At 41.1% G+C, this 13216-nt stretch overlaps 1 protein-coding gene across 1 annotated transcript in view; it reads left to right on the top strand.

The window, feature by feature from the left end:
• The first annotated feature begins 413 nt into the window (after positions 1 to 413).
• FGF10 (fibroblast growth factor 10) overlaps positions 414 to 13216 on the top strand; it is a 74120-nt gene continuing 61317 nt past the window's right edge. Inside the window, exons 1-3 of the mRNA XM_054178792.1 lie at positions 414 to 562; positions 676 to 750; positions 865 to 1412. Of these exons, the coding sequence (XP_054034767.1) occupies positions 1076 to 1412 (337 nt within the window). The 5' untranslated portion in view covers positions 414 to 562; positions 676 to 750; positions 865 to 1075. The remainder of the gene's footprint in view (positions 563 to 675; positions 751 to 864; positions 1413 to 13216) is intronic.

Genomic DNA, 13216 nt, shown 5'->3' with positions numbered 1-13216 from the left:
CCTCCCTAGAGGGGATTGGTTCAGCCTGGAAGACAGGGAAATTAGTAAAGCATGAGTCTCCAAGCCATGCTGGTGGCCGGCGCTCCAAGGAGAACGCTTTAGGAGCAATTAGCAGCGAGCTGAAGGCGGCGGCTGCCGCAGCAGCCCAGAAGGAAGCGAGGGCAGCTCCCGAGGCTCCCTCCGCAGCAGGCACCGCTCGCTCCAACTGCAAAAAGGTTTCAGATGTCCCACCGCTGCTTGACCCCCTGCAAACAAGGGCTGACCACCAGAGGCACATCCTACCTCTGACTTGTAATCGCTGACATTTAGGCTACAGCTTCCAACCTGTTTACAACCAAAAGGGGAGGAAAAGGAAGGGAAAGGGGGGGACAAGTTGGGATTTTTCCCTCTTTCAATCTCTCTGGATTTTTATTTTTTTTTAAATACTGTTCTGGAGAATTCAAAACAAAGAAACTGCCTCCTCTGGGGTCGTCAGTGAGAAAGGACGAGTTGTGCAACTGGTTGGGGGTTTGCAAAAAGGCAAAGGGGTTAGGGACCAAAAGAAGGTGCAAAGCCACAAAGTGTGAGTGCCTCTGTGTGTAAAGCTGTATGTGTGAAAAATCCATTCCAGCACCCCTTTCTTGTAGTTATTATTTTTTGTTGTTGTTTTTCACTTTGCTGTCATCTGTTTTTCAGACCTTTCTGCATCTAAGATGGTGAAGAAAGGAGTGAGGAAGAGAGCAAAATAACTGCTGGGAAGTCTCAAACCAGGTTGGGGAGTGTGTGTGTATGTGGGGGGGGCGGGGGGTGGGGAAGAGAAAAAGGAAAGAGGATTAACCACAGCAACCCCCCCAAAAACACCAACAGCTCTTTTTTCTGAGGGAGGACTCGAAGGATTAAAAGGCAGCAACTTCTGAGGCGATTTTTTTCCCCTGAGTTATGGATGTTGGTGCACTTACTTCAGGCCAGATCAGAGCTCAGAGGGATCTAACCAGAAGCAGCAACCACCGGCTCTCCAGTTGCCTTTTACCAGGTTTTACCTTTCCAGTATGTTTCTTTTGATAAGACATTTTCCAGCGCCCAGAGTTTCAGTACAATGTGCAAATGGATACTGACAAATGGTGCCTCAGCCTTTTCCCACCTGCCTTGTTGCTGCTTGCTGCTGCTCTTCTTGGTGTCTTCTGTGCCTGTCACCTGCCATGACCTCGGCCAGGACATGCTGTCCCCGGAGGCCACCAACTCTTCTTCTTCATCATCCTCCTCCTTCCCCTCGTCCTTCTCCTCTCCTTCCAGTGCGGGGAGACACGTGCGGAGCTACAATCACCTCCAAGGAGATGTGCGCAAGAGGAAGCTCTACTCTTACAACAAGTATTTTCTCAAGATCGAGAAGAACGGCAAGGTCAGCGGCACCAAGAAGGAGAACTGCCCCTTTAGTAAGTACGGCTCTGCCGCCGCGCTGCCGGGCAGCAGCTGCCAGCCGCCCCCAGCGCCCCGGCCCCGGGAAGGGAAAGGGAAGGTGACGCCTCGGCGGGGAGGGGGCGCGGGGCAGAGGTAGGGTGGGGTCTCCCGGGACACCGCTCCCTGCCGGAGCCCGTATCTGCAGATCTCTCCGGTTACATTTGTTTTGCAAGTGGCTTCGCCGAGCGCAGTTCGTTTCTTTGCCTGGCAGAAGAGCAAATTAGAAAGACTTATAAGGATGTGGCGCGGAGTGTGTGTGTGTGGGCATTGTCTCCCGAATCTGAAAATCATTACCCGCTGTCATTACAGTGCTTTGACGAGAGCCCTGTATTGAAACAATGCATCGATTTCCCCTCTCCGCGCGCACGCGCTCTCCTCCCCGCGCCGCACGGGAGCTCTCCGCTCCGCGCCCCCGTCTCCCCGAGCCCGGGACAGGTTTTTTTTCCGGGCCGGGACGTTAGCTGGGTTTGGTCCCCGCCGCGGGGTGCCTGGCGGGGCGGTCGCTGGGAGCCAGTGGGGCCGTGCGGTGCCTGGCGAGCGCCTTGCCGTTGCCGGCCGCTGTCCCGCTACGCGCGGCGTGGGCAACATCTGGTGCTGGTCTCGCACGGACCTCACACGCGTCGCATTGTCTTTTTTTTTTTAAAGAAATTATTTCAAAGCAAAAGTCATATGGCCGTTTCCATGGCTCGAAGTTCTGAGCCTTCTGTAGTACTTGTTAGGCTTTTAGTAATAGCATGGTTCTTGTAACGTATTTTTATCTGTTAGTGCTAGAAATGTAACCTTTACTTGGTTTTCCTGCCTGTGCAATCTCAAATTTCAGTAAGTGTAGTAAATCACAATATGTTGTGTTGTAACTCTTCTGTGCCTGCGTCCCACCAGTAGCATGCCGAGAAAGTAAGCTCAGTTATGCAGCTGGTGGAGGAAACTTTCTGACTTGCTTCACTGATTGAGAACCATGTTTTGGTTCGTGGGTTTTACATGAATCCAGATAAACCTGGGGTAAATCATTTGTTAAATTAAAACAACTTAAAGTGACTCAAGTAGATCCCATGTTAGCTAACATGTAAAGTATGCAGTACTTAAGCAGGTCACCATGCTGTATGATAAGCATTACTGTTAATTCAGCTGTATTTCTATTAAATAGCTATAATGCAGGCTTACAAACAGGAAGGAGGGGGCTGGTGTATCATATGTCACTGCTTCACTTGCTCCACCTTGCAACTTCATACTTTATCTTGGTCTTTGTGAAAGCTTTAAATGTCAGAGCAGCTGAATCTTGCCACCTCCCTTTCTACATTTTATAGGAAGACAAATTCTTGGAAAAACAGAGCTTTGATGAAGACTTCACTGATGAATTTGTGTAGAACAAGGTCCTAACTATATTTCTTAGACTAGTTCTGTTTGTGGAGGACAGCATCATTTGCCTAACACAGGCTTCTGAAAGCTTTCTCTGAGAACTTCAAGCCATTCTCCATAAAGCACTTCTGCTGCAAAGGCTCAATCTGACAACAGTATGCTTTTGGGAAGTAACTATCATTGCAAGCCCCACTTAGGCAGCAGAAACACTGCATGTGTGCATGTTCTGTGACATGCTGCAAAGAGCAGGTAGAATGCACTGAGACGCACAAAAGCATACTTCTGCTTTGTCACTCTACATGCAAGTACAACTCCCTGTAATGATAGGGTGTGAGTCTTCTTTTCTGAGTTTTCCACTTAGTGTATCAGAAAGAGAATTGACATTCTTGGTTGTATCATGGTTATTGTCACTTCTGCAGAGTATCTGCTGAAAGAGAAGAGAATGTAACTGGTTTCTTATAAAAGTAAAACAATACTTTTATTATGCATAATTATATCTTGCCTTTCAAGGTTATGTACAAGTGAAGAAAGGACGCCTGTCATCTTGAAACTAGCAACTTGCTAACCTCATGTCACAAAGACAGACCTAGTGTATAAGATCTTTAAATGCAAACCAAATGGAATCTCATTTGCAGAAGCCAAACAATTCTCCTTTTACGGTTGTTATAATTTGCAGCGTGACATTGTTTTCTGTAGAAGTACCTAGGCTGAGACTATTGAAGAACATACCTTTACTGTGCTCCTATTTCAATGGTGTCTGCATATTAAAATAAGGGAAGTGATTAATAAAATCCATGGTTTTCTAATCTCTACACATAGCTGTGCTTTCATAATACTGCTGTAATCCCCAGTTGGACTGATTCCATGCAAATATATGGTATCTTTAAGATACTCTGAAATATGTAATTACATGTAAATAGTTTTATGTCTTCCATAAAGAGCTAGCCAGCCAGCCCTCTACATTGTATCCTGTTTAACATTAGAGACTATTTAATGTAAGTTCCACTTTTGAAACCATATTTCACTAAACAAATAATAGTGACTATTGACACACGACTGAAATATTGTAATTTAGGGGCTATTCTTTTTCTTATGTGCTAATGTTTAAAAGCCATTTATGCTTTATCTGTAGAGCTGTAAGGTAAATTATGTGTAATTAGACAACAGCTTTCATGGCTGGCAGCCATGAAAGCACTATCAAGCAAGAACAGTTGGAGAAAGTCAGAATAAACATTCAGAAAACAGAATTTAGTCTCTATCCTTTAACTGGCTCAAGCAGCATTTGTAGATTTGCTGTATAACTTGGTTGTTTGGAACTATTCCATGGGCCTCTCTGTAGCTACAGAATAATGGGAACAGAGGTGGCTTCTGAATGCTCTGTCAAGAGGCTGGAAGAACTTGCAGCATTTGGCATAGCTGGAGAGTGTCTGTCACCAGACAGAAGTAGGACACTTTTTAGGGTATATTTTATTGCTCTGGAAGTTTGTCCTCAAAATTTAATTACTACAGCACCACAGCTGTGAAGTCCCTTGCCCCTCTTCTTGACAGAGCCATATGCATGTATAAATAAGGAGAGCTGTACTGCTTTCTGGTGGCTTCAGTAGTTTTTAAGAAAAACAAACCCAAAAGCCTCCAAAGAGCATTTACAAAAGCTTCCACTGTAACTTGAGATGTGGGATGAGCAAGAGACCCTTAAGCCTTGTTAAAATTGAGAGAGAATTGCATATGTGCAGATTCTGACTTTACTTGCACCTTGAAAACTTTCTTGAAACTAGGTGAAAATCTTTGATTTTAATGGATGGCGTGCATTGGGGGCTACATGATAGATAAGCCTGATTCAGGAAAACTTGAACTTCTTTTCAAATGTTATACTATTTTCGGATGATTTTTAAAGCAACTGTTGTTAATAGTGGTGTGAGGCGTATAAGCTTTGCATTTACAGGACAGATCCTTAATAGCTGAAGAATGGTAACACATTGCTTAATTAGCAGCAGCCAGCTTCCAGTCGATGGAGGACTTTCTGCCTGAGTAAGAACTGTAGGATCAGGCCATTACTTAGGTACGTGTTTAGGGAGTGGAGTTTGTGTCACTGAGCCTGAGTATTACTGGGAAGAATTGCTAGAGCAATTCCTGCAGGCTTTGGACCAAACAGTGCTATGCAAGGCCTTCGGTAGATGGCGGCACAGCCACTGTATGGTGTCACCTCTACTCGAAGTGGACAAGGGGCTAGATCCTTAGCTAAGGTAAAAGGGCTGCATCAGCTGAGATTCTGGCCTTCTGAACATTCACAGAGAATTAATCTGAACAGTGCCAGAGCACTGCAATTGCAGAGTAAGAGCGTTTACTGGGAGAGCTAGTGTGAAGTAATTGGCTACTTCCCACAAACTAACCTGCTCCACGCTTTTCCTCCTGAGTACGCAACTGTATTTTATACATAGCTTTAGGATCTGCTGAAGCTCCTGCTAGTCTCTTGATTAGCTTTAGTTAGTGTGGCATCTGATTAGCAACATAGTGACTAGTAGCAAGAAAGTTTTGAGACTTACTCTGTGGTCTAAAAGATTGTAAGCAACCACTCGAATTACTAGAAACACTGAACATTACTACTGAAAATTTAAAGTGGTTGCATGCATGTCTATATATATCTATGGCATATATGTGTACTATATATTGGGTTATATACATAAAAGCATTAAATATGTTTTGATTAAGTATGCTCATTTAGATTGTTTTATTATTATACCTCAGGTGCAATAAAATCAAGCTACATGGGAACCTTAACCTCATCTGTAAAGCTCAAACCAGATTACAATACTTGGTATTGCAATATTTTTACTATGGTAAAATGCGTTCTTTAGCTACTGAACATTTTTTAGCTAGTTGTTCGGGGCTATTGACTCCTTATGAGGTGCTGTTTGTAAGTTAATGTGAGAACTTGTCTCTGTTTTTCTGAAGACTGATTGTTAGGCATATGTGTTGTAATGTTTTACTCTCCATAGATATCTGGTGGGGGGGGGGGGGAGGGGAGGTGAGAGGGGGAGTGTGGTTTGCTTTGAGGGTTTTGTTGTTGTTGTTGGTTTGAGGGTTTTTTGGTTTTGCTTTATTATCAAAAGACTTAAAATAGGAAATAATCCTGCTTTAGTGAAGTAATTTAAAATTTAGGATCTTTAAAACAGAATGTGTAAGTTCTTCTGGAGATGATTTCTCACTTGATGGTTTTTTTTTTTAATCTTCCACAGAATTCAGTTATACAATTTATTTCCAGCAGTATACAACTTTGGGCACTTAGAATTTATGAATGTGGAGACAATTGTGCTATTTAACGTCTACACAACACTGTCCTCTTACCCTTACTGCATTCTTGCCTTGTGGACCCTCCATGCTGGTACTGTAGCCCTGTCATAAATCTGTTCAAAATACCCTGTTATAAGAAGTCTTTTTGTCTTCATAAATCTAATTTATAGCCACTTGCAAAAAGTGGTGAGGGATCAGTTGGAAGACTGCTCTTAAAAAAACTCAGAAGAGAGAAACCAAGAAGCAAAGAGACATACAGGCTTATAGACAGAATAGAATAGAATAGAATAGAATAAACCAGGTTGGAAGAGACAGATGCTGTGTTACTGTTTTAATTGGGAGTGTTCTCAGGTCATGTCTCTGTCAAAGCTTCCCTTGAAGATGGTGTTAGCTGAGTGAGCACTATAGAATGTGCTTACACTTCTGAAACATCTTGGATGCATTCACTCATAGGATAAGATTCTCTGTTTTGAAATAAGGCATTTTAAGATGACTTTCAGATGTCTTTGAGCGGTGTATGTGAATAGGGGCCTTCAAACAGGAGTCAGATCAGATCCTGCAATAGGGGAGTTTTCACTTATTCCACAGAGCCTTTCATTTTGGGAAAGTAAAATCCCTTCCTTGTGTTGTTAACCTATGTGTCTTAAGTTAAAAATAGCAGGTACCAGTATTAACATAGGGCATCATCCCTTATGGAGGATTTCTGACTTTTCCTCCGAGCAGGTAATACAATTGCACTATGAAAAATGTGGGGGATGACCCAAAACCAAAAGCCACAACCAAAACCACACAAACAAACAAAACCCAAAACCACACACACACTCCAACAAATAAAGACCAAATATTTTAAAATAATGTTTGAAGTGACAGAGATAGTGTCAGCAAAGCAGTGAAATTATTTGGTCAGCTGGAATTTGTTACAATGCTCCTTTCATGGCCTGTTTTTGTGTTCTCAGTTTTCTGAAGAGTTTTCTAAATCAAACTCTTAACAGTTCCTTCTTCCTCAAAGTTACTCTAAGCTGAAATTTCATTTTGAACATTTTGAGCACTTGGCTACCACTGTTTTCTGTCTCCATAAGCCACTGAATTACCTTAAATTAATATTTTGGGGGTTATTGTCTAATGACCTCTTCACATCACAAATAGTTTAAATGTTTATCAACAACCAATGGCCAGCATGGTGAGACTGCATGAAAAGCAACCTTTTGTTGCTTTGGTCTATGAAACAAAATTACAAAATAAGAAATGGAGGAAGCATTTAGTTAATGTTAGCACACATTTATATCTTGATTGCTAGGTGTACTACTACTGTACTGCTAGTCTCACTGCATGACTTATCAAACATTATCCTTCTTTTGCTTCAGCAACTTACTTTGATGCAATACTTCACTACCTTGCAGCCTTCCACAGCTCAAATGCTTTGGACACAGAAAAGTAGTCAATGGTACTTGCAAACATTAGTTCTGTTAACTAGAAAGATGTTTTTCTGAACTATATTAATTCCTTCTGTTTCTAGTGCCAGTTTGTTGTAAAACATCCTTGTTAGTTACAACATAGTAAAAAGGAGACAGGAAACAGTTATGAAGTTTTGGAAAGTCAGCCTGGGAAAACTGCATATGAAGAAAATTAAGATTTTTCAGGGGCAGGAGTGAGAAGGAAGTGGCTTAATCTTTAATCACTGAATGGATATTAAAAGTGAACTCATTAGCTCAATGGATTATTAAAACTGATTATGCTACTTCATGAGTACAGTGCAACAAATGGAAATTGCAGGGAAAAGAAATGGTTACATGTAAGCCAGGTCACACACTAAATAATGGCTTTAAAGGCACTCTTTGTTTTTAAATTAGGTCACTTGTGTTCTTTCTTTGAACATTCAGTTCTAATTGCAACAGTAAATCAAAGAACACACTCAAAGTAGATTCCCATGTAAGGTGGACAACTGGACAGTGCCTTTTTACTGCTACTAACACGTGCATTCAATTACTGGGTTGATATACTCACGGTGTCAGCTATGAAACATTCCCCTATTTCATAGTTAGCCTAAAGAATTATTAGCCTGTCCCCTTTCACATTTACCTCTAAATAATCTGTCAGTAGTGTATATCTTGTACCTTTAAAGAGGAATTTTCACACACATTGAAGCTGACTTTAAAACAAAAGGAAATGTTTAAACTGCACCAAAAATCACTCATTTTGTTGATTCCCTCCCCCTTCTATAATTTCTGTTGTGCAAGAGAGGAAAGGCTATTAATTCTAGAAATATGAATACTCATGAATTTTATATATAAACAAAGATCGCATCTCTTGTAAACCTTGAATTTGTAAAGCAACATGATACCTACTCCTTTAATGCTGGAAAACATGTGAAAGACAATAAAATTCATTGGGTTTTGCAGTCCCTGATTCCTCTTCCTACATGAGAGGCAGAAGTGAAAATGGGAGGCCTGTGGAATCTAGTTGCTCTTCCTTCTGTCACTGATACTAAAGGGTCAAACATTTCACAGAAATAAAGGAAATATGATTTCTTTCAGGTCAATGATACGCATCTGTGCAGCTGTAGTCAATGTGTGTGAGAGTTGGAGATGGAGCACTGAGTATTTTGGAAGGATTCAGGATGTTGTTTAATTAGAATTATGGCATGGTGCTAAGTGGAGACTGGGTATGAATCAGTGGTATCATGCCTACATTAGAGGAAGGAGATTGGAAGTGTGATGAGTGCCAGAGCAACACTAGAAAGGATGACAAGAAAGAAGTAGGGCAGCATGTGTCATGAGTGGAAGAAATGTGAGGAGAGAGAAAACATATCTTAGGCATTTTGGCAGCTGTGAACTGTCAGTGATGTTAAATTGTCCTGTCTCATCTCACTGCATCATCAATTTGCTCACAGACTGAACCTATGAAGCCATTAAGGTGACTGTTTAATTTGTCTAAAAGTGTGTAATTGGTGTTGAGATACAATGTCTTCCCCTCTCAATTTCTTTGTCTTCTCTGGCCCTAATCTATAGATATTAAATACTATTTGGCACATGCTCTGTGATTCACTTCTCCACATTATCCTTTTCATGAGGATTAAAAATGTGCTTTATTCCCAATGTTAAAATCAGTACAGACTACTTGTAAGCAGAAAGATGGGCAAAACTACTCTTCAAGTTTATTGGATGTTTTCTCTTCAATTTTTCATTATATTACTATAATCTACTGTATCTGTCATCAGAAATATGCACCTGAAGAACATGAAGATTTCCTAAACTTCTGTTTGAATTTTTTGAGAGTTGAATAGGGGTATTTGTTTACATGTTTAGTGTTATTAAGTATGTTGTATATATAAGACCTAAAGTAGTTAAATAGTTACAAGTTCATGTATTCAGTTGTTGTTGCTTCAGTGAGCAAGGGAATATATAATCTAGAATAGGATATGAAATGACTGTATTTCACATGAAGTGGATTTTATAAGTCTGACATTTAGTCTTTTCATATCTTTTATGACATTTTAAGGGATGCTAAAGTTCCTGGTGTTCACTTAAAAGTCTTTTGACTTCAATAGGGTAAAATCTGATCTCTGTGCATTTCACAGGTACTATTTTCCCTATGTTTTTCTTGGGGTTAAACGTTAAGAGTGTAAATCATTTCAACCTACAAGTACTTCTCATCCACATGAAGTACCTTAATACCTGTGGCACCTGTTCCTTTGAGGCAAGGAAACCAATGAAAACCTTTCCCTGAACTGTAACCCTAGCTGACTTCATTGTGCCTTTCTCCCCCGTCTCCAGGGAAGCAGGGTGATGCATGTGGCTCACATTCTAATAACAGGACACCTTTCCTTTCTCAAAACACTAGTGCTGAAAACTGCAATACATAAATTGTGTGCTGGGGATCTTTAAATGCAAAACTAATGGTAAGATTAAACGAAGCAGCAGAAGCAGTCTAGAGCTAACCATGTGAGCTGAGCTGCAGCTGCTTATTGCTAATCTGCTTCAAGATGTAATATTGGTTGCTCATCTGCCTCTTCAGATACTGAAAAGATGCACATGTAGTTTTACTGTTACCTTTATCAGGTAGTTGAGTTAGCAGTAGTTAGTTTTTCCAAAGAGCTCAGCTGAAGTGCCACCATGTGTAAACTGCAGCAGAAAATTAGTACAATCTGAGTTTCCACAAGGTGTTCTGAGGTACTACCACATACCCAAACCATTACAGACTCTTAAAATTATCACTTCAACTGTTACTTCTAACAGAAATTACTTGGAAAGGGAGTAGAATGTAAGAATGGAAGGAAATAATGATTGTTTCAGCTTCTTACATGAGCAGATGTAAGGTACTGGCTGAAGATACATGTTGCTCAAGTATGGCAATTATCACAGGATCACAGGATGTCTGAGGTTGGAAGGGACCCCTGGAGATCGAGTCCAACCATTCTGCCAGAGCAGGACCATATAATCTAGCACAGATTGCACAGAAATGCATCCAGACAGGTCTTGAAAGTCTCCAGAGAAGACTCTACACCCTCTCTGGGCAGCCTGTTCCAATGCTCTGTGAACCTTGCAGTAAATAAGTTCTTCCTCATGTTGAGGTGGAACTTCCTCTGCTGTAGTTTGTATCCATTGCCTCTCGTCCTATCACAGGGTGCAAGTGAGAAGAGGCTGTCCCTTTCTTCTCAACACCCAGTCCTCAGATATTTATATACATTTATTAGATCCCCTCTCAGTCTTCTTCTCTAAACTAAACAGCCCCAGGTCCCTCAGCTTTTCCTCATAAGGCAATGCTCCAGTGCCTTAATCATCCTTGTAGCCCTCTGTTGGAGTCTCAAGTAGATCCCTGTCCCTGTTGAACTGGGAAGCCCAGAATTGGATGCAATATTCCAGGTGAGGCCTCACTAGGGCAGAGTAGAGGTGGAAGGGAACCTCCCTTGATCTCCTGGACACATTCTTCTTAATGCACCCCAGGATACCATTGGCCCTCTTGGCCACAAGGGCACATTGCTGTCCCATGGATAACTTGTTATCCAACAGGACTCCCAGGCCCTTCTCCTACCTGTCTGGTCTTCTAACCCACTCTTCCTGAGCTTGCTCACAAGGATGTTACAGAAGACAGTGTTACAGAAGACAACGTCAAAAGCCTTACTAAGTTCAAGGTAGACTACATCCACTGGTCTGCCTGAATCTGCCCATTCAGTTACGACATCATAGAAGGCTATTAGGTTAGTCAAGCATGATTTCCCCCTGGTAAATCCATGCTGACTACTCCTGATATCTTTTCTTCCAAGTGCCTAAAGATGACCTTCAGAATGACCCAGAATTATTATGAACAGTAACATTTGCTGTCATGTCTATTGGCTTTTATTCACAGACCAGCATTACCTTTGCTTCCAAAGACCCATGAGCACACACAAGCAGTGACTCTCACTTCTTAGGGAAATGGATAATTTAAATCACTTAAGCAGCTAACCCAAAATTTACTAAGGTCAGCACCAGGAGGTACAAATTATGTCCTTTATGAGGGCCAGAAGTCATTTCAATTCAGTTTTGCTGCTGCTTTGGGATTTGCTTTGTGGGCAGCCTAGTCCTAGGCTAAGGAGGATGGAGGGAGATGCTGACATCATGCAGATCAGAAATTCTATCAGTCCTGGCAGTAATGATGTTTCCTGTTGCTGAAACAGAGCGGAAGATACTTCAGCATGGGGGAAGGGAAACGATACTAGGGAAAATCTCTGCTCAATGTATTATGTAGAGAAATGGGCAGTTTCTGTCACAGCTTTATGTGCCTGAATAACCTGAGTAGTCGTAACAGGAAGTCATTGTGTAGATCCTGTGGCATTTACATTATGTAACAGCTATATGCTTCTTAGTTATTTCATGGAACTTCCTTTTCTTGTGCTGTAAACCAGTCAAGAGCAGCAAGTACAGATTGTTTCAAAGCAGATGATAATTGTGTATTACAGAGCCACATGACTGAACCCCCCAACATTGATAAAAACATTTAAAGGTCATTGTATAGAAGACATACACAGTGAGGAAAATACCTTGCTGAAGGGCATTTGATAGCAAAATGCATTTCATCTGGATGGTATGCCTCACAGAACAGCCACTCCATCAAGGCTGCAACTAAATTGGTTGAGAAAGAAAAGATCTAATACCAGCTTTCTGTGTAGAAAAGTTTCTGGATTTAGAAATATTCTTAATGACCACAATGGAATTTTGTTGGTTGGTTGGTTTGTTAAATCAGTACAAGACTGAAATGCATCAAGGCTGGTATAATGAAGCAGGATTGTTGAAAAGTGAAGGCTTCTGTCCTCCGCTGGGTGTAAAGGAAGCCACGGGACTCTTGTGAGTTCATTGTGCTTCTCCTGCTGATGGTCAAGCAACAAAGAGAAGGAATCTGGTTAATGGGATAGAGGAGAAGATGTAATAATTTGGCACAAGGGCAGTCCACAGAAACTTACATTTGAGTTTAGGGAGTACCATATAGTATTAGGTATTACGAAATACCTTGTCTTATATATTTGTTATGCACTGTACCCCAATATCTCTGAATTTATTTGACTCTAATCTTTCTTTGGCTCTTTGCTGCTTATAAAATGATGATAGTAATACTTTCTTTATGAGCAAGTTTGTTATGAAAACAGATTATATGTGAAACACACTGGTAACACTGTGATGAGTACCAGGAAGAAAAAGCCCACCCAGATGGTAATCATTCTCTTTTTACAGAAAGCTTTGGATATAACAAGTAGCAAGGGCAGTTTTGTCCTTCTGCAAAGCAGGAAAGAGTAGCCTACTTAATTAGCAGACTTAAGTGTCTGTACAAAAAATATTCTATAGTCTCTCACACAAATACTCTGTCAAGAGTACTCAACAAATTTGTTGCATAGCCTATTAGAAGTTAATAGCAGAATAGCTCTTAAGCAAACAGCAGGGTTGTAGGCACAACTTGGATCTTTCTGTCAAGATGAGCTCCAGATTGGTTAAACTGCATGAACATTGTAGTCACATGCCATGTCAAAACATATTTTCCTTTAAAGGTATGAACATTAGGATGTTTTAGCTCAAGGATCTATATAATTTCCATGATTAAACACTTATAACTGTAATTTCACCATCTTTACTGTCAGGCCTATCAGTCAAAGAAATTTGAG

The sequence above is a fragment of the Dryobates pubescens genome, chromosome Z, assembly GCF_014839835.1.
Source record: "Dryobates pubescens isolate bDryPub1 chromosome Z, bDryPub1.pri, whole genome shotgun sequence".
NCBI lineage: Eukaryota > Metazoa > Chordata > Aves > Piciformes > Picidae > Dryobates > Dryobates pubescens.
The sequence above is the reverse complement of the archived record's forward strand: the minus strand, read 5'-3'. Positions and strand labels throughout refer to the sequence as shown.